Source organism: Grus americana, chromosome 23 (assembly GCF_028858705.1).
Source record: "Grus americana isolate bGruAme1 chromosome 23, bGruAme1.mat, whole genome shotgun sequence".
Lineage (NCBI taxonomy): Eukaryota > Metazoa > Chordata > Aves > Gruiformes > Gruidae > Grus > Grus americana.
Window position 1 is genome coordinate 6420445 of NC_072874.1, and position 22539 is coordinate 6442983.

At 44.5% G+C, this 22539-nt stretch overlaps 1 protein-coding gene across 14 annotated transcripts in view; it reads right to left on the minus strand.

Moving 5' to 3' along the window:
• Positions 1-20793, minus strand: part of PUM1 (pumilio RNA binding family member 1) — a 76256-nt gene extending 55463 nt beyond the window's left edge. For 8 of the 14 annotated variants that reach the window (XM_054802762.1, XM_054802756.1, XM_054802766.1 and 5 more), the window contains exons 1-3: positions 20647-20793; positions 16104-16477; positions 1202-1270 (exon numbers count right to left, since the gene is read on the minus strand). In XM_054802762.1, coding sequence (XP_054658737.1) covers positions 1202-1270; positions 16104-16466 — 432 coding nt within the window. In that variant the 5' untranslated portion in view covers positions 16467-16477; positions 20647-20793. The remainder of the gene's footprint in view (positions 1-1201; positions 1271-16103; positions 16478-20646) is intronic. The other 6 variants (XM_054802765.1, XM_054802763.1, XM_054802770.1 and 3 more) reach the window with 4 other exon arrangements.
• Positions 20794-22539: the final 1746 nt, after the last annotated feature.

Here is a 22539-nt window from a genome sequence, read left to right on the forward strand (position 1 = left end):
GTAAATCATTTTCATCTACTCTTAGTCAATAGTCTCAATGTATGTTAATATAACCTAGAGAAACAGAGAACTGTCAAATTAACCTAGAGAAACAAAGTACTGACAAATTAAAATACAACTCAGTATTATGATCTTCCAGAGAAGGAAGGAAGAAGAGGAGAGAGGGCACCTTCTTATGAATCCCACCACAGTTCTGGTTTGCTGTTTTCTCCAAAACAGTAATTTTTGGGTTCTAGGGACATTTTTCTTTTAACCTGGCTCATAAACTAGGCAACAGAGATAGGACAGACTAAAAGGTGGAGAAAATAAACTAGTCTGAACTTGACAGACAGGAACACGAAAACGAAGGCTCTCCAAAACAACAGCATCAAGCTGACCTGCCGTACATTAATATCCTTCTACAAGACATAATTTTCTCATCTCTGTTCTTCCAGAAGCCTCTAAATGGACTGACTATAAAGGAAAAGGGAACAAGGCAAGGAAAAGAAGCGTTTACATCCAACTTTTAGGAACCTAACACAGCCAACTACAGTAACTTGCTATTCTTTCAAGTCAACAGGTAAGTTCTCTCTTTTCAAAGAAAACCAATGGCCACCTACCCCAAACCTGCCACCCCCTTACTGCGCTGTTCGATTAAAATAACTCTCACTGGGTTTCTGTCAAGTTAGACCTGAAGGGCCCGTTATCTGACAGCTTCTTGCTCAGTCCTTTGACCTGTCTGAAGCACTTCACACTTCTGCAGCCCTTGATTACGTTGCCCAGCTACTTTAAACGTTAAACACAGTCCTGTGCTTTATTACAAGAGCCAAAAGGTGACCAGGAGTGGAAACAGGGCAGCAGACAATGACAGACAACTAAACCCACAATATTAAGGGGTCTGAGATCACTGGATCCCAAAATAAACACGCTACAAGTATTGTAACACTTGTCACAAGACACGTTTCTAACTGTTCTTTTACAACCACCATTTTACTGTTTGATGATACAACAGGTGGAGGGCTTAGCTGTTCCTCCTACTAAGATGTATTCCAGCCTGACAGGTTTTTATTTTGTTAAAGCACACACTCACACACACACACACAAGCTTCACAGTCATAATGGAGAACTCTCAAGTTCAGAATCACTCCAGCAGCCTCAAAAACTGTTATTTTCCTCCTCCCCCCAAAATAACCAGATTTTTGTTTATAGGCCTTTCACTTACCTCTCCCATAGCCCGTCCTTCCAGAGCCAGCGCTTGAAAATCATGATTCAGTTCATCCATGGAACGCACCTATTTATAGATGGGTAAGAAAAATAAATACATAAGGAAATGCTCGTATTTGTGGGGGTTTTTTAATGATAATCATAGTGTATACAATTTTTCTGATACAGACCAAGAGCTACATTCCATATTACAGCATATAACAAGGTTATTGAGCCCAAAACATGACTTACCTTTAAGACTCCCAGAAGCTACAATGTTTAGAGTGTTAGATTTATACACACACAGAAAAGACAAAACCAGCAATTACTTTTACGACACACAAAGTCTAGCACAACTGCCTTTGCTAATCGTATTGCAGAGACTAATGTTCCACAGTGAGCTGCAGGATTTCAAACCACGGAGTCAATGCATAAGTTAGCAAGTCACATCTCTTCCTTTCAGATGAAAATCAAGTAAAGGCTCTTTTATAAAATAGGCAGATTTATATTCAAGTTACACTGATATGAAAGAGGAAAACACAGTGATAGAAACAAAAGGCAAATTAAATTAAATAACACCATTTGAAATGGGGGGCAGGGGATGAAGAAAGGAGAGCGAGCGACGCTTTAGGATCGGTTGCCAATTTTAGTTCCTGTACCAACCACAACATCTCAAAGTGGAAATCCAGAAGCACAAACTGTGGTGCAAAACACCTTAAGCAAGCCCCTGATGGGGTATGGCCTTTTCCTCCTTCCCGAGAGGTTGCCAGCATGTGGCACAGCAGCCACATAGCTCCAGGGCTACGCTGGTGGCCCCAAGACTTGCCAGCTAAGGCAAGGCAGGCAAGGCATGGGCAATAGCAAATGGTCCTTCCAGATTCAGGCAGGGCAGAGCCCAGGGGCTGCGGGAGCGAGGGGACGGCCCTGGGAGGTGACACTGGCCTTGCTCACCTGGAGGACCTGTAGCTATACATTTACTTGGGGAGCTGAGCCATTTTCTGCTTCGGATCACAATTTGATGAAGATTGATTCAATTAGAACATTAAAAAAAAGCAGCAATTTAAAACTGTTAGCTAAGTAAGTCGGATACATTGAAAATGCAAGAAAACACTTCTGATTTTCATTCCCAAATCTCATCCAGGCAAGTCCTTACAGATCAGCCATTGAGCATATGGGCAGGAGCAAAGAAAAAAAAACCCAACTATGGACTTGAGGACAAAGCACAGAAGTTCAACCATGTGCCAGGATTCAGACTAAATTATTGCCCTCCTCAGATAACACACCTGTATCAAAGCAGCGCTTATTACAACAGCCACAAACACGATGGCACATGAGCAATAAATACTACACGCCTCCTACTCAATGTTTACATAATCCCTGCAACTCAACAGATCTGATACACCTTTCTGCTACAGCAGGGGTAATAGTTTGTAAAAGACTTCTGAGTAATCCACACACTGTAGTCACTGCAGTCCTTCATGGGCTCTTTTTCACACACAACATTTAGTTGTGTCACTGGTGAAGACACAGCAGGAGATTCGGATGCAGCCTGCTCTAGGCCAAGGGAAGGAGCCCAGTAATAGCTGGCGGGTGATTTATAGGACAAAAACCCAAAACCTCGTTTAGATGCTAATGCACCAGCGACCAGTGTACAGTTACCCCTTGTTCACTGACCTTAACCTTGACTTCTGATGCTCAGCCACTATTTCCAGCAGAACCAAGTCAAGACTTTTTTGTGATTACGCTATATTTCTATTTTAAGACAAGATTCAATAGATCTCATCCAAGAATATCACATGCAGGGAAAACACCACAGGTAACCTCCAGAAGTCCTGGCAGTCTGAATTCTCCTACTATTCTATGACAATACTAATTTGTGAAAGATTAAATTATCTAATACATATTTATGTAATTCGCAAATCCTCAATGGCCAGTCACTCAGAATCACAGTTTAAAAATAAGGTGTTCTCTTAGTACTATAGCTCAGTTCAAAGTTATTTTAAGTCTTGCCACCTTCTACGGCGACACTTATCACATCAACCACAGAGTGAAAACAGGACTCCACCTTCCAGAAACTGCAGCACCAGGCAACACCAAAGACTTTCCTTTACTGCCACCTCCATCACTGACGCCAGCTAAGGCGTCTCGCTTGCCTCACATGAGACAGAAGTTAATAAGACCAAATTCTTCCATGAAGCATTTCAAGCTGAACTCATGGAAAGTGCTAAAACCTCCAGACACGTTAAGCCACAAAAACTGAACAGTAGCAAATTATTATTTCAATGAGACATCTGAGGAACAGAGAAGCTATATAAAGAGATTCAGTAGGTGATGTTCATGACTCTCGCTACTAAAGCAATGTGCCAGCAAACCACAGATGCAGCCGCAATGGCAGTGATCCAGGACATGCAGCGCTGTGGAAGGTGCTAGTGGAGAAACAGAGCTGCTCTCACGCATGTCCCCCAACTTCGCCAAAACAAATAAACTCCCAAAGGTGGATCCTGTGCTATGGGAACCTCAAAACAAAGCTCCTAGAAAGATATAATCGTTACATCCCTAGCACAAATCAAAAAGATATTAAGAGACGTTTGTATTTTGTTTTGGTCATATCAACTCCCTGCTGCCAAGCTGAGCTCCCCTCACAGCTTCAGCTGCGCTAACACCCCTGGTGAAAGCCCCATGCAGAACATGCAGGCAGTGTCTGAACAAGAACAAACTCTACTTCTCTTCTTGGCCCCTCTCTCACCCTTCTTTACGGTACTTCAGCACGTTACAAGGCCATCCTTACTCCACCAAACATTTTTTAAAATGCTACAATCATATATTTTATTTGTTCACAGGAGATGCAAGAACATTTTCACAGATGTCTTGTTCAAGCATTTGTCTTGAGTAGAAAAACGTGTTATCACCTTGTTAAACCAATTAAAGCAGCGCAAATATAGGATTTACAGCCACGCATGAAGCCATGCTTCCACACCGGCCCGAGTTCTTGGTGGAGAAGCTAGAGCTGGTGTAACTAAAAACAACATCATCTCCAACACAGTCAAAGCCTTCGACACAAGTTCATGTTCCTCCACCAGAAACCACAACAATTTAGCAATTCCTCTTTCTCCAAGAGCTATAGTCCAGTAAGCATACATAGCTCTCCTCAGTGTTGACCGTTTCTCTACGTTTCCATGATCATTGATTACTACAGAGGGGATACAGAGACCAAGATAAGAAGAGTGGTAAAGCGCAAAAAGCAGGATAAACACGAAAGCAAAGTGCACTCCAATTGTGTCCTACCTGGTTGGTTTAAAAGCACACCTAACAGAGCGCTATTATTTTCACTCCTCTCTTAAGGGTCTGAAGGAAGCTGTCCTTCAAACTCATCTTAGTTTGCAAATCACCATCCTAGCCTCCCCTGCTAAATGATACACAGTGGAAATGGGCTGCCTCCATCTCCTTCCCAAATGCACTTCGCCCCAGTGACTATCAAAAGCAAAGAAAGTAATATTGGCTACCAGAGGTAATGGAAGTAATTATTCATTACAAATATTTAAGTCATACCCCTACTCATCTCTGTTTCATCAATCCTAACAATTATGGACAAAAACGTTTTCTAAACCAGGTCTTCATGCCTGACCTTCAGGCACTGTATGCTCAAACTATATATAATCACCAATTCTGAGGCCCTTTCTTTCAGTCACATAGTTCCTCTAGCTCCACTGGTCATTGTATCTATTCGTTTGTAATACAGGCTAGTTTATTATTCAATTGTCAAAGACTATACCCAAAAGGTGCTCTTCTCATTTCCCTACTTCTATAATAGTAAATAGCAACACCTCTTCACCTCATTTTCCTACACGGTACGCAGAAATATCACAGGGCTCCTTCGTTTCCCTTTGAAAGAAGAACAAACAGCTTCTGAAACAGCAGATCTTAAAGTTACGACTTCCTATACCTGAGTATTCCAAAAGGCAGGCAATAGTCTGAAGTGGTAATTAAATTACACGGACGATCTACCACCTCATCGGGATCTATTCCTGTTAGCTATCACCTATAACAAACAGACATGTAGAGCAGAGTCACGATGGTGTAAACACTAGAAACAAGGAGGTCCACAGAGAAAGAACTTCTTCACAGATGAGCGCTAACGTCAATGAGATTTGATTACCATAAAATCTGGTTCACCACTCAACCAGAGTTTTGAAAGAAATCCAGAAGACAAGGCCAAGATAAATCGGCTGCACAAGGAAGCGACGCTCTGACATCTGGATACGACATGACAACGTGGTTCCTTGGAGGAAGAGGTGATCTCGAGAAACATCAGGAATCACATGAAGAGAGGTCAGCTGTAGTCTCAGTTGCTGCAGAAGTGATACAACAAAATCTGACTCCTGCTCTCAGCCAGCAGCACCCCTCAGTCGCACCCCCATTCCAGGCTCTGCCAGGCACGCCACCTCCGCGAAGCGAACTGCAAAGTGCATGTCCTCGCCAACCATCAAGAACAGACCTCCCTACCATCTTGTCAAGAGTACTCCTCCTTTCTGATAAGGCAGAAAACCAGCAAGCTTGCTTTTGAAGCCTACTTAACAAAATTAAGGCTCCATACATCAGCAACACTGCTACTGAACGAGAGTTACAAAGCAATTTCATTGCACAAGAACATTCCTCCCCTTCACATTAAATGCTGTGTATGCACTCAGGAATTATGTAAATCTCACCAAAATTAATGAGAATCTCATTCAAGAAGAGTAATTTCTACGCACACTAATATATGAATGTATGTCACTATAACACACTTCAGCTTACAACCACTTCACTGACTCATAAATAATTTCCTGCCTGCACGGTGGAAGCTCATGCCCCAAAGCAGATTCACCCCGCACGCTAACGATGAGCCACACCAAGAAACTGGAGTAAACCCACCCGATTGTTTCGCTGAGGCCGAAGTCAATTCAGTCTCTCAAAAGCCCTCTTAACCAATTTTCACCTCTGCTCTGAAAAACATGCGATAAAGCGAGAGCCAGTTGTATTCCTCATTACACAGTCACTCTAGGTCAGACCTCAAATCTTATTTTCAGTCCCCTGAATAAAAACCCTTGGTCTCGTACATGCCAAGGTTACAGAGGCCTTTCCAAGTTTCAATAGCAGATACCCACCGCCTATTTTAGAAAGGACAAGACCAAACACAGAATGCTTTCTGCTCTCACCTGCTGCAGACTGCAACAACGCAAACCAATCTCTCTCTAGGTCAACGGCCACTTTCAAAACTCAACCTCCCACACAGCAGAGCTTCTTGGCAACTCTGCATCAAACGTATTCCCTGTGGGTTTTCTGACCCCTCGAGCAGCACGCAGCTAATTTATGTCAGGTAGTCATCTTACACAGGACAATTACATTTTTTTTTTAATTATTTTTTTTAAATAAGATTAGAGGGCCTCACCATGACAAAACTCAATGACAGCAACTCAGAAACAAATGATTTCCTGATCCCAAAGCTACAGATGAGGACTAGTATCTCTGAATCCGGAACACTTTTGAATAGATGTAGCTATACCAGAAATAAAGGAAGCAATATTCCAGCAGCCAAAGATGTTCTATGCTCTGCCACTTGGTACTGGACCTCCTGCTCACCTACCACACCACAGACCCAGGCAAGACACTTTTCCCTGCCTGAGCCCCCCCGAAACACACTCTGTCACAGATACGGCCAGTATTTAAATGTCTTGGAAGTTTTTTCTTATAGAAGACAGAAAAGCAGACTCAGGCAATCATTCCAGGCATCACCAAAGACACAAGAGTCTGAATCACCCACGAGAGAGGGTAGGAGCAGAGGGAACAACTTACAGATGGGGACCAGGACCAAACCTCCTCTGCTACACCTCTAACAAGCCACCCCAAAACAGGGTTTGATGTCCCCACTGCTAAAAAGCTGCAACGCAGAAAAGGATGAGCAAGGAAATCAGCAAAAGCACCAGTGTGCCCACAGAAAGAAGAAACCCAAGCACCTGAGAGGACACACTGCGCTGCTGGTACTGGAAACTCCAGTTAATTTTAACCCAGCAAACAACAAGGCCCACAGGGCTAAATGGCACTTGTCAAAAGGAATTCTGCAGTCAGTTAAATTAACAGGAACTGGGGCCCCAAACTGTCCTTACAATTACTAAACAAGGATTTGAAGGACCTAACAAATTAACGTGAGAGCAACAGTATATTTACCTTTCAGATTTCCAGTACCATATTTTTTATTCTAGAATAATCCAAGGGGTTTTTTCCCCAAACTGATAGCTACCAAAGTAGCAGAATTGCAACTTTAAGTAAATATTAATGTCAATAATCAGTGTTAATACTGCACCTTATATTAAGCAAATATGGTTGCTAATATGACCTTTACATATAAATTCAAAGTGTAATACTGTAGCACATTTCGGGGTCTGCAGGTATCTCTGGGGATTGTACGCTAGCCTTATATATTAAGGAATCCTCACTTATGTAGAATTTATATTCACCTAGACAGACACACAGCAAAAACTATCAAAGGCTAAATTCCACCCTTAATCACAAAGGACTTTTTCTTCCTCCTCATGCAAGTGATGTTTCCCAGTAAGAGGAAAGACAAGTGAAATTAAACAAAACAAAAAGCCAACCATACGGGGGAAAATGAAGCAAACAAACAAATCAGAAAGTCCTTTGGAAAAAAAGAAGCTGAAAAATAACCAGCTGAGAAATATTCTAGCTGATGGTCTAAAAAAATTGTCTCAAAGTGCACTACGAAGCCTGAGGGTTTATGGCTTTATTTTTTGATGTTGGACAACATTAAACAGATCAAATATCTGCATTTATTAGCGGTAACAGCAACTGAAGAGGGTTTAAACTATCTATTTCTATTAAGCCAATTATGTTAAATAGGGTAACCAAAGCAAACTAGAAGGCTGCTTCTGTAAGCCTCAGCTCTCTAGTTTCTCCATTTCCCCTCTCTCTAACGCCGCTCCCCATGTGGCCCCATTTCAAAGGCTGCCTTTCCCCTTCCCCAAACACTTTCTTACACCAGGATCTATCCAGTCCCCATTGTCCCTCCCTTAGATTACAACACTTACTCTCCTACTACCCCTCTCCCTCAATTCTACTTCTGGCCAGGAGGCCAACCCCCCAGGACGGCATCTGCTAAAGCCAAGGTAGGATGGGCACTGCAAAGACAGGATTTCATTAAGTTGGAACATGTAAATGGCTGCTTTCAAAATTTCTTTGATCTACAGTAAATTACAGGGCCTACTGCAGCCTTCAGCGCTGCCAGCCAAGCAAACGAACTCCAGGGTATCCCACAGATACTGCCATAAGGAACTCTGGGTGAAGCACCCTAAACTTCTCTGCCACCCTGGCAAACAAAAGCAGGAGCAAGGGCTGGGCGCTGGGACCACAAACCCAGGGGAAGGGCTCGTTCTTCACGCTGCTGATGCTGGTCGTGCTCCCAGAAGCCTGGAGGGAGCCCTCTGACAATTTAAGCTCTGCGCAAGCTTGATGGGAGCACCTTGCTAACGAGACCTCTTGTTCTGTAACATGGGAAATCACATTACTGTTTTCCTTGTCAGGACAGATCAAAATGTTACGATTTCTCAGCTACTAAGATGAAATGCATTTGTTTGGCTCTGTGAGAAGGGATAACAGATTACAAGTTCACTCCTGTTTGCACTGGCACATTAGGGGTGCTTACCAAGAGCACCTCAAAAGTGTGATTATTACACGGATATTTACCTATTTTTAACTCATGTGCACTCTGCAAGTGTGAAAAGGCAAGTGTTGTGTAAAGTTTCCATCCATTAGGCCTCCACGTTTTAAGTCTTGCTCAATGTGTAATAGGAAAAAAAACCCACCCACACAAAAAACCAAAAAAAAATCTTTATTTTCTAATAAAACATTCCTCAAAAAAAGGTCAACATTACTACAAGAACACCAAGATTGAGGTAGTAAGAACAAGAAATATCAAAACCATTCAGGCTGCTGCCTGAATAAAATATCCTTAGAATGGAAAGTAGAAAAAAAATATATATATAGATAGCTGGTTGAACAGCCTATATACTTTTTAAATTAACCAAAGGTTTACAAATTTCAGATAGAAACGAATGCCTCCTACTCAGCTGTGGGAGACTGCCTGAGTTTGCCGTGTCTGAACAGCTCACATAGTACGCTATTTAAAATACCTACTCTGAGTGCATGCATATACACATATATAGTATCTAGGAGAGGAAAAAAAAAGTATTTACCAGCTGACAATAAGAAAAGCACCGCACGCTGTCAACAACAGGCTTGCCGCTAACAACTAGATCCAGTGCTAAAATATGTTGTTCTGTCAACTGATTACAGCACTATTTTTAGTCCTCTCCTGTAACAATAGTCGGTAAAGAAAGACTGTGAAGTCACAAGTATTAGACAGGATTAGGTGGTTTAACTACTATTTTTGTAGTAAAGGATTCATCATTAGAATTGCTACTACTATTAGCATTCGAAGCAAAAAGCTATTGAAATTGCAGATTGGCTAATGCTTTACATGGCATTTCGCCAAGATGATTAATGATTCAGGGTACAGAAATAAATGCAAGAAAGGCAGCCTTTCAGAATGGCTCGGCTTAGTTACCTCATTACGTTTTTCCTCAGATTTTATTCACCGAGGGAAGCGCTTCATTAATGTGGAATTTAGGTTACCCTGCGATGTCTCGGGCACATATTGTTGGGGTGCAGAATTCCAAAATACTGGATTACATAAGAAGCAATCTTCATTTTGCCCCGCCGGAGCTGGCAATACCTTGGGAAAATCACCTTCTGCTTCCTGAGTGCATGTCTGGATCAATGTTTTTGAGCAAGAACTCCAGGCTACACTAAGATCTGGCTCATTTCACCCCCAGGAGTGCTCTTCCTTTCACTCTCACCCCTACTCTGATCTTCTGAGGTTTAAATTCAGAGGGCAAAAGGTGTAAAGAAGGGACGCAGCAACGTCTTATTCCAGTGTTGAGCTCTGTCAGAAACAGATGCGAGCGGCCCCATGCCACACCGACTGTGGGCAGCAGGGCAAAGGACTAATTTGAAGGTTTAGTAACAGTCAAGTTTCACTCCAGCGCAGAATCGAGGTCTGAAGCTTCTGTACAGGGCAAGTAACACAGCCAGATGCTCCCAATAAAAACAACTGCCCCAGAACAAAAAGTTACCCTTAACAAAGGAAGAGGAGAAACCCAATATCTAAGAGCAGATCGCCTGACTGGAGGCAGCACAGCATCACATGATATCCGCACACAAAGGCAAGTTTGTTCATTTGCAGACCCATAAAATCATCGTTCAGAGAAGACAGCTTTAAAATTGTCTCAGCATACACCTGTAAGCAAGTTTTCAGACACAGGCAACACTGGATTCCATGCTCTGGAACAGCTCTTTGTTGAGGAGATTTCTGGTCAGCAGTCGAAATTAACTGTGCCAGTTTGGAAGGAAGAGGCTACTGTGGATAGATTATATGGCTGGTATCTTATGTAAAGTTTCACCCATTTACAAAAATGCTACAAGTATCTCAACCTGTTCCGCAGAGGCACAGATAGGTCACACCAACTCAGCAAACCGTGAAAGAGCTGATAAGGGGAAAGCAAAGTTGGAGGGGGGAGGAAGAAAACAAGCAGAAGCTATGCTCAAATAAAGCTCTATTCGAAGCACGCTTGGGCGCAATATATTAACTGAAACACTTGAAGTCTTCCTGAAGCATGTGAAAATAACTTTGCTCTTCCTGAGCAAGCACCACAGCAAGGAAGCAGTCTACAAAGATGATGTACCACAGAGAAATCCCAAAGCTAGCACATCAGGTTGCCTGTGCAATCCCAACTAGAGCCAGATATCTTGCAACTGCCTGCCAGGAACAGTAAAACCTACAGATTCAGAGGAAGCAGATTCTTAAACTAACTTTCTCAAGATTTCAGGGTGCTTTTTCTCCCCTATACCAGAGAAGGATTTTCCAATACCCAACCTTAAATATCCAGCTTAGCCAATCTACTCAGGCTCCTTCTACCTCAGGAGGAATTTTCAAAAGGCATTGTAAAGCAGAAAACTTAATCAAATGTTCCAGTTCCCCTCCCCAAGACAACCCTTCACTATAGAGAAATCTCTGCGAAACAAATCAGCCAAACCAGACATTTCATTTCAGCAAGGTATTATGTTCTCAATTATCTGGGTATCAAGTTAGCGCAGCCATTTCAGTGTCGACAAGAAAAGCCCTAACCAGTTCACTGGGATACATAGAAGTACCCATGAAAATTTGAGATTTAATGAAACATACATCCGAAAATGATCTCCAAAAACAGAGCCACGTGTGCTATCACATGGTGTACATGCCTTCAACCCAGCCCAACTAGCCAGATCACCTGGGCCACAGCAGCCCTCATACACCAGGCGCTTTCTACAGGCAGATTCGGAAATCTCCATTCTGAAGAGTTAACCGTCACTTAAATGGGATTTCACTTTGGAAGAACAAACGTTAGTGCTTCTGCTTCCTTAGCTTCCAGGATCTTTTTAGAGGACCTGGCCACGACTTCAAGGCAAACTCTGGTAATGGTGCCTGCCAACAGGCACCAAACATTGTCAAACAACGTCAAATCCAGACACTTTCACAGCATCAAGCAGCATAGTTTGAGTAGCTGTGCTCTAGAAGGGCAGCTGCCAGGAGAATTACCTTCTGTCTCCACTTGAATGCAAGCTCCCAGCTAAGAAGTTGCACGGTCACATTGCCAAAAGGCAAAGTTGAGCATAAAACCTAGTCCCAGCCCTGTTGCTCTCACTATTCTTCACCAACTATATGTGAAAAATTCCCCACATTCAACAAGATGATCCCTGCGGAGTTCTATTGTCTCAAATTATTAATTAAACATGCTCTCAAAGAAAGTAAATCCCTAAAATCATTTGCTTTTACTAAGCAACTCCCAATTTACCCTAACTGCAATTCAGACAGTCTAAGTATATCCATTCACTGTAATTCAGAAGGGACCACCACCAGAGAAACTCTCTCTTCACTCCAGTTCAAGAACATACATGCATGCACAAGCCACAAGAGACCCCATCCAAGAAAACCCAGCCAATTTTCCTGAAGACCTGCTCAGTGTTGATAACTTCTCCCAGCTGAACATCTCGACTGTCTTTTCATTCCCCTCAAGAGTGGCAGATGGCTGTTTGGATTTGTAATGAGATATGCAACCTTTCATAACCAGGACAAATCCAACAAAGCCATTACTCATTAGAAGTCATCTTCTACCTCTTCACTCACCTACCTGAAGTGAGGTTCTGATCCCTACCCATTTTTTGCAGGATAAATAGCATACGAACACCCCAGTGCAGCTACCATAACTGCCCAAACAGCCTGAAGAATAATTGGGCATCATAGATAAATGACAGCCTAAACCTCTCCAGTTTGAATCTTGGAATTACTGGTGGACATTGACACTCAACCTCGTCTTGCTGCCTTTTGTAGCTAAAAAGAGACACTAAGCTTTGCAGTCAAGACCTGGCTGATGCAAGTGTCTTCCATGTAAAGTTTGGTGATTTGTAGCCGCAGACAGATGGAAGTTTGCTTAGCAGTTCAGAGATTCCAATTTAGGGAAGAAAAAAAAAAAAAAAAGGCAGATTTCTACTTCAGCGTCTGCAAGACTAAAGAGGAATTTATAATCTACGCTATTTGTGTGGATGGCTTATCTCTGATACCTAACTATGCAAAATGACAGTAGCATCTTTAACCACTTGATTTCATATAAAAACAAAATTCCCCCTCCCCCAGAGAAGAAGGGGAAAATGAAAAGGGAAGAGAAAGTTTCTAGGTAAAATATAGAAAGAACTGGCATTTTCTTCCTGTTCGCAACAAGAGGACACTATTTACTTCCTCGGGAGCATAGAAACTTTATCTTAAGTCATCCCTACTAAAGCTATTCAAAACTCAATTGTCAGAGCCGCTAGTCAAAGTACCACCAAATGACAAGGAGGAACAGCCAGCACAATAAAAAAAAAGGAAAAGCAAGAATCCCGTATATAAATTGTGACTTACAACACTCATAGCTATTTAATAACACATGATGAAATGCTATCATTTGGTAAAAATCACTGGAGTATTATCACCAGAGATAGATGTCTGTCTACATACATAACAAAGAAGAAACTAGGATTCAACAACTAAAAAAAAAAAAATCCCTCTACCTTTAATTACGACCTCCCAAGCTCTAGGCAGGCATTAACCTATATTACCCTATAATTATTTTTTTTCTAACTTCCCATTATCTTTCAGATACTGAGTTTCCTAACCAGTCTTCAAGGCAACAACACAAGGACCCTCACTGCATTATCTTTGAAAGTCTAAAATCAGGAGTACAGAATACAAGTGTATCTATAAGAAATTCAGACTTAGCAGACATCCATAACTCTCTACCTCTCTGCGTGTCCCAAGCACTTCCTTCCACTTCTATTCTTGCAGGACAAATTCAATTCTATCCTGGCTAAGCCCAAACTGAATTAAATCATTTTGCATGCATAAGACTAGATCTTGCTCCAAGGAATTTATAATTTAAGAAGCAGATGCAGACGTGGCCAAAAAGTCAAAAGAAATGGCAGTATTAGGATTACATATATCCTGCATTCTGCTTCCCATAAGTAAAACCAAGGCAAACGGAGAATCATGGAAAAAGAGGCACTCAAGAATGGCTGAAGCAATAAATGCATAGATAAAACTGCCCAGCAATCACTGGAGTGTACGGTATCAAATAAGACACACGAGGGAAGAGTTACTGCCCCATCTCAGAGTTGACTCTGAAAAAATTAAACAAAAAGATTGGTTTAAAGATACATACGGAATGCAAAACACCAGGACTGTATGACAAATACATGGCAGCTGATGTAAAAACCACCAGGAAGTAGAACAGATAAAATTCCAACTTTAATTATATTATGGTGGGTATTTCTTGAGCTCCAGATCAGAGTATGTGGGGGAAAAAAACAGAGAAAGCATCACATGCAACCTTGTGAGCTTAATCCTGTGGTGTATTTTGTCCATAAAACCTTCTCAGAAGTGTTCTGCCTTCAAAGAACATGCACTTTTTTTTTTAAAGTTCATTTAAACCAGTATAAGCTAATGAGTTTTTCTTCCATTAAGTGGTACATTGATTAGTGTCATTTCATTCAAGAAGTTGCTGAAGAAAAATCAAGCTGAGGAAGAGCAACACATCTACTAACATCAGGGCAAGTCTCTAATAGTAGGATTCTTTTGTTTGAGTCAAAGTTTAAGTCTTCTGGTTATTAAAGAACGCAGTAAAAAAAGTTCCAAATCCTGCAGTCATTAAAAACTGTGCTGGTATTTGGTGTCTTGTGCCCTGGCCCCTCAATCTCCAGTAGGTTGTGTTGTCTTTGCTTTTTAGGGATTTCCAGAGAAAGGAAGATGAAAGTGTGAGTTGGATGAAAAAGAGATTAAGAATTTTATGACGTTCGTTTTACTTCATAAGTCATCTTTCCACAAAATATCCAAACAAAAGCAGTTCCTGCTTAAACATCTCCACGCAGACCTCATGACAGCATTTATTTGAAAAACTGAAAAGTTGCAGCCTGTCAATAAGAAATTTTTGCTTACTGTTTCTTACACAACTTAAAGCACATTACGATCTCTTCCATCGATGTCTCTTGAAACAAGTTTTACATTTAGTGACTAAAAACTTGGCTAGTTAACAGAAAAATTACATTGCATTTCAATGCAGTTATTTCACTTAAAATGGTAACTTCACTAAATACCATGTTTCCACGTAAGGGATTAACTACAACATTCTTCTAGCTGCTTAGTTCATATTGCAGTATTTTACATGCTTTTTCTGCCAGAACAAATTAACAGGGCACTTGGGTTTATCCTTTGTTGATGCACACACTGACTTCAGTGAGGTTGCAAAATTCACTGCAATGTTTGCTTTTAAATGGTCCGGATGGCAACACATTCCCTGGGGAGGCACGGCAAAGGAGCAAGGCCTTGTCTGCTCTTATTTGAAAAACTAGAGGCAGGAGATATTCATAAAGGTTGCAAAAGCTTTGTGTCTGCTCCTCTGATTATATTCATGGAAATCACTCGTTTTTAAAATGTGCTTACACTGAAGTTCTGCTCCCTTAGCAGAGGAAGCACATCTTCTTTGACGAGTTACTTACAGGTCACCGACAGAAAGCTAGAGTGAGTCATGCACTCATTTAACTCGCAGCACATCTGACAATGCAACTACTGAAAAGAGTGCTAGTAAACACTACTACCGAGACACGTTTTGGCCCACTACCCTTTTAAAACCGTTAAGTCACTGTTAGAAATTAGCTGTATTTCAAAAAGCACTGTTTCACGACACTATTAAGGCTGTTCTCAATCCAGCCAAGCACATTAATAGCACCTTCTCTTCCCAATTATAACCCCAAAAACCCCAAACCAAACAAGCAAAGGAACACAGGAATACACATTACCAGCAACTTCCAGAACCATGTTTTTCAATATTGGGAATGGTAAAGGCTCAACCTACATGCATTGGCAGTTTTGTAATACCATTACATAAGAATTATTTAACTACAGCAACAGATTTGAAAAGCAGCAGCAGTCGCTGCTACGCTGGTTCACACATCCAAAAAAAAAAAAATCAATAAAGGGAATGATAAATTTTGCAAACATGCACTTGACTGTCACAGAGAGTGGATTGGGATTTCAACACCCTCAAGAGCAGAAATGTTTCAGCTTATAGCTACCAAGGCACCGCAATCCTGAAAAGAAAAAAAACCCCCACAAAAAGTACAACTGTTGTCATTCCAACCACACAATAACCAGCTTAAGCTTTAAAAAGTATCATTACAAGCATCTATCATAAACCCAATGCGTTCAGGTGTTGAGTTTGGAAACATTGAACTTTTTTTTTTACCTGATGTTCTGCATGAATGTTATCCCCAGTAGGCCAGCGATGTTTGCTGTTATTATAGCCGCCTCCACCACTTCCTCCTCCCCCAAGCTGCTCACCATGCTGCCTCTGGAAGAAGTAATCCACCATAGCGTCGTCCTGGGAGCGGCCTGCAACTCCTATGGATCCAGGAACAGGACTGGAGTGTGTCCCTGCTGCAAGCGCCTGATTTGCAGCTGGCTGTTGCTGAGCCTGGGACCCTGTTCCAGATGTCAATACAACAGGCATGTTGGGATTAGCTGTATCTTGAGCGTGCTGTTTCAGGTGGGGGCTGAACGAGTCCTGCCAGAGTACTGCTTTTCTCTTCAAAACACACGCAACGCTCATTCCACCAACACCTACGGGGGGTGAGGGGAAGGGGAAGAGACGGCGAGAAAAAGAAGGAAAAGAAAACATGAAATCCTTACAGCTTCAGCTTTACATATTAAATAACACAATCGTCTTGTGACTGGCAGGGAAACATCACGACGCCAAATCTGACTCCTTTTAACATAGTTATTTGCTCCATTAAGCTAGCAACTAAATTATCATACAAAAATGCATGCTAGCCAAAAATCCCACACTTTGTGCTGCAAAGTGTTATCAGTATATGCAAGATCCACGTAAGGTACCCATTACACTGAAATCAAAATGCCAATTTACACGACGGACAAAACACCGACTGGAGTGTTGCCACAGAAGATTGCCAGGAAAAATGCCCCTGAAAACCCCGTGGAACACAAATCACACCATCAGTGCCTGCATGCATGTTTACATCCAACAAATTACCAGGCAGATCTTCAATCAATACACAAGTCCCACTGTATCACGATGCGCTCATCCAGTCATACAAAACATCAAGGCAACAGGTTGGTTTGTTGGGGTTTTTTTCCAAATGCAAACTTAAAATAATGGATTTCTGCTTATACAGTTAATTAAGTCCCAAACACAATGTGCACTCTTCCTGCAAACTCAGAAGCTGGCTTCAGTCATGAGATGGTAAAACACACTGGCACATTTTGTACGAGATTCCCTGGAGAAAGAGCAGCTAACCTCTCAGTGCCCGGGATCTCGGCAGAACCTTCCAGAGCCAGAGCAGCCAGCAGTGCCGGTCTCGCTGTCGATGGCACCGAGGAAAGTTGGACGAGTCACAGAAACCGTCCAACACTGAAAATACCCCAAATGCTTTGCATACACCCAAAATCATCTGTGTACAGGAGGACAACAGGCAGACTAGGCTGACAGTGACTCACTAATTTACTATCCTCCCGTACATTTTGATAGCATCCCAGCATCACAAAAACACACAAGTTTGTTATTTAAAATGTTATCAGCTGATCCTGAGAGCAATAAAGACATTACACATGTGAACAGCAAAGTGTTTGCCCCTGTTATGTAATGCTTAGCCAACACAGAGCAAAATTGAATTTGTTTTTAAAGGCTGGTATAGTCAGAATTATTTTAAAAGATTGCTAGTTTAGTTAGTTACCTAAATGCAACCCCACAAATACCACAGTTATAAGGATGAAACTGGATGAGGGAAGAGTTGAGCCCTTAGGACTCCCACTACAGCTGCATACTAGTATGAGAATGCTTTTCCCTCCTGTACCTTGGTGGCTGTAAACCTTGGCCCTGATCCTGACAGCAGCTCTGAGGCCTGAAAGGTGGCTCTGTTTCCTCTCTGCTCATCATAGTAGTTTTGAACAACAGTCAACTACTACAAGCAACTTCCAAGAACAATTTTCTAACAGCAGAGAAAGTTGATACACACACACAAAAAAAAAAATCCAAGTCCTATCTTTGATCAAACTTACTCAGGTTTGTCTCACTAATTGAGAACAGTGTTAATATTCCGAAGAAAACGACTCTAAGAACTGCAGCGATAAGATTTTTAATTGCACCTACAACATGCATTTGTTCACACACAGCCTCTGCGGCCACATAAACAAACAACTCTGCAAAGTTTTTTATACATTCAAAGAACTTCACACCTTAAATACAAGTAACATGTAACAGAACTAGCCTTCTATCTTTTAGAAGGTATGGAAATCACTACCTTCCTCAAATATGTCATAAAACACTGTGACAACACCTGGTATTACCAAACCTTCACCGATTTTTAAGAATACAATACTATGATTTACTGGTATTTTCCTTTAGTTTCCCCTTTAATAAACATCATCCAAATCCTTCAGTAACATGAAATGAAGCAATAAAGCTCCTCTATGCAATAAGAAAAAAATAATTAAGTAAATACTGGTAAGAAATTCACGTATCACCAAGCTGGGATGTGTATTAATTGCAGACAATGAAATCTGAGCAGCCCCTATGAAAAGAGGTTACAAGTTATCTCAGGGCAGTCTTTAAAAAAAAAAATACAGGAAGATACTATGAATCCACAAAAACTTTCAAGTATTTATATACTGCGACAAGCCCCTGTTTCAGATGGAATACCACCAGTACAAAGTTGGGAGTGGAAGTCAGCACAGCCACAACGTTACTCTCTTCCCTCAAAAGGCTGCAAGGTCCCTCTGTTCACCAGCACAAATTTATTTCTGGTTTAATTTGCACTCAGATTGTTAACAATTGTGTTACTATAAAAAGTGGGGGGGGTGTTTGAGACTCTAGAAAATCTCAGTCAAGGTACTATGGAGATCTACACGAGTGCCTCCTGCTCCCAGATGCTTCCTCTTTCGTCTAATACAGCCAAGGCAGCTCCAAACACGAGAGAAAAACTTGGCAAAGGCGACATTTTGAAAGGGAGCAAAGGGGAAAAGAGCATTCTGGGTAGTTCAAGTTAAGTTCCAAGACGTGTTTTTATAGAAATGCCGTGTTAAATGTAGCGGACAGCTGAATCCTGTCATTCAAAGCTCACAGAGCATCAGAAATATGTTAAGTCACCTACACAACACACATTCATTAGCTAACCGGCAGCTGCCAGACTCGCCGCTGCTAATGGCTACTAGGACTCTGTTCGTTCCCAAACTCTTGGTAAAAATCTATAATCAACTTTTCCTAGGTAAACTGTTTGCTGGGAAGAGCTACGTATTTACAAACAAAGGCTTCTACACTGCTACAAAGCCCACAAAGCAGACAATTTTCCTCCTCCCCTGATAAAAACATAGCCTGTAAATAAACCGCTCTGTGTTATCATTACAAGCAAAATACTTTAGATTACAGGACGTTCCACAAGCAACAAAAACTTTGGAGACATCTCCAAGCAAGTTTTAAGCCAAAGCGGCGACGACACTGAATAAGGCAGCTTTAATCCACATAGAGTGCAGCTACGTGTTCAGATCTTCACTGCTCTTATTCAATACTCCTCTAAAAATAACAGACAATATTAAGAAATTAAGTTGGCATAAGATGTGCATTTCAAAAAAGTTCAATCGTGAACTAGAAGAGAGTTTGGGTGGGTTTGGTTTGGGGTTTTTTTGAAAGTTAGACTGGAAATTAAAGCACAGCCATTGTTTGAGAGCTGTGTGGCCTATGAGAACTTTTAACATTAAACCTTGTGTTTTCCTGAAAACCTGGGGAGAGGCAGCAGGAAGGGGGTAAATTGATCACAGACCAAATTGCTTAAACCAGCATTAAAACGTTCTAAGATAAATGCTACCCCTTACCCACCTCCCTCGCTCTTAATAAAGGAAATTCCTTACTCATGATCTGCCGAATAAAATCTCTGCTCAGAACAAAGTTATTAAACATTGACAAAAAAATGTTTTATAAAATCGGAGTATTTCTCAGGTCGGGGCAAGAGACGGACTTAACATTACAAGTTTGTAAGTAAAAAGGGCCAAATGCTGTTATTACGCAAAACCAAGATAAAAACAAGGAAAAAAAAAAACCAACCCCACACAAACACAAAACCCCAGGGTCACCCAGCACATCAAAAAGTATTGTCTGCATTTCCTTTTCCTCCCACTTGCGAGGCACCGTCCCTCGCTCTGCTAGGGACACCGAGCCCCCCGCCCGGCCGAAGACCCCCCCCAAGGCCGGGGGGGGGAACCCAACCACCCCCCCACACACACCACCGCGGGCCAGCGCCGGGCCGGGCCCCCCGGGGCAACAAAGCAGGGCCTTGGCCCTCCCCGGCGGGCCGGGCTGGGCCCCCCCGGGAGAAGGGAGCTCCCCGGAGGAGTCCCCACGGCGGGCCGGGACCGCAGGGACGCAGGCGAGGGGCGCCACCGCCGCCCGGCCGGGATGGGCCCGCGGCCCCCCCCAACAATAACACCCCCCTCCCTCCTTCCCTGCCGGCCGGGGCGCGGCGGCGAGCGGCCGGGGAGCCGCTCACGAGAGGCGGGTGCCCGCCGCGCCCCCCCTTCCCCGGTAACAATAGGGGCCAGGCCCCGGCCCCCGAGCGCCGACAAGGAGCCGGGCGGGAGAGCTGGGCGCAGCGCCCCGCCGCCGCTTGCCTTCGGGGCGGCCTGGCGCCGCTCCGCCCGCCCCCCCCCACCAATATGGCCCCACCGGCGGCTCCGCTGAGGTGCGCGGCGCGCCAGAGGCCCGGTCCGGTACCGATACTCACGGGCGGAGCGGTAGGATGAAGACGGATCTCGGCCCCCCCCAGGCCGCTCGCCGCCTGCCTCTCCCCCTGCCTTTCACTCCGACAACATGGCGGCCCGGCGGGGACGGGCGCCGCGCTGCACGCCGGGAAGGCGAGGCCGCTCCAAGCGGCGCCGAGCCGCAGCTTCCCCCGGCCGGGCCGGGCCCTGCCCGCGGCCCCTGCCCCCCAGACCGGCACCGTGCCGGCCCGGCAGTACCGCGGGGAGGGGGGGGAACAGGCCGTGCTCGGCACCCTCCTGCGTCTCCCCTCGCTCCCCGGCCGGGCTCAAGTTGGGGCCAGGCCCGGGCTGGGGGCCTGAGGTTTGAAGCGCGGCCCCTTCCCCAGCTGGGGTCGGGGGGGCACAGGCCGCGCTCGGCCCTGCGCTGCCGCCACCAGCGCTCCCTCGGCTAACGGGGCTGTGGTTGAGCCTCCCCCCCGCCGCCTCTGCTCCCGGCCTGGGGCACCCCCGGCACCCTGGGCCTGCACTGGGCAGTGGGGAGGCCAGCAGGCAGCCGCCAGCGCCCCTGCCCAGGACAACAGCCATCCCCCCGGGTCCTGCTCACACAAAGGCAATGGAGAACCACACCAGAGGCACGAAGCGCAGCCGAGCATGGGCAGGGCGAGCAACTCTTCCTCGCCCCGTGCCTTTACAAGCCGGCGCCAGCAGCCAAGCACAATTTTGGGGTGTTTTCCCCTCATGTTCACACCCCCCCATCCACTCCCCTTCCCCACAAAGCCAGAGCTGCAGGGAAACTACAGACCCCAGCGTGCGCCGCTCCGGCGCCGGCCAGGCTCCCAGTCTGGACATTAAAACAAAGCGCTGTACTCTGGGAGCGGTAGTTTCAGCAATAACACCTCCATGTTAAAGGGACAGCTCGTCCGGGAGCAGCTGCTGTTGGTTTTGTGCACCCTCCTGCACCGGGGTGTTGGGCTCCTGTGGTTGGGGGGGATTTAGCACCTGCGCTTGATGCTTAGATGTAATATTTTCTCTTCTCCTAGCCAGGCGAGCGATCCACGTGTGAAAAATGGGAGGAAACTGCCTGCGCAGGGAAGCGGCTGGGGCATGCCCTCGCATGTACACAGAGCAAACAAACAGCCCAGCGCAGCAGCGGCTGTAGCGTTTCAAAGGGCTTCGTCAGCCGACAGGGTCCCGCAGACTGCACGAGAGATTCCCCTGAAGTCTGAGCTTTTGTGGGCGAAGCAAGCGTGTTGTGGTTTCAGGCACAAGAAGTTACTTCAAGCCCAGTTTATCACAGTCACTCACGCATGAGCAGGGCCAGATCCAGCTGAGATCTGGCTGCATAGCTTGCATCCATTTTCTCCCCAAAGGGCTGCCGGGGTGATGGGTGTCTCTGCTGCCATGCTGCCTTTTCCAGGCGCCCGTGCCACGACGGAGCGTGCAGCCTGGCCGGCCAGGGCTGGTGGGGAAGTGGGGCCTCGCCCCGGCCACCCTCCAAACCCCTGTGGACATTAAGTCATGGCTGCAGCCTGGGGGTGCTGGGTACATGTCAGGGGGCCTTCAGGATCACCACTTAGCAAATGCTTTCACTGTCAGTGCTGGTTTTTAAGCCAAGCCTTGCATAGCCACCCAAAGCTTTCCTCACCCAGCGGCAGCATGGCTTATTTGACCTGGCAAAAGCCCACTGTGATAAACTCGGCTCTGGTGGGTTCAGCTGCCCGCGCTGCAGCAGCATGTTGCTCAAACGCGTGTGTGGCACTTGGCGTGGACCCCCTGCCCTGCTGCCTTGCAGACCTGCCGGGCCCTGAGCACCCCACAAATGGCTGCGGCGTGGATCCTGTGCGACGAGTAGCTCCTGTTAGCGAGGCCTGGCTGCCCCCAGGCTCTTCACTGGAATAGGAACATCAGCAGGTTCT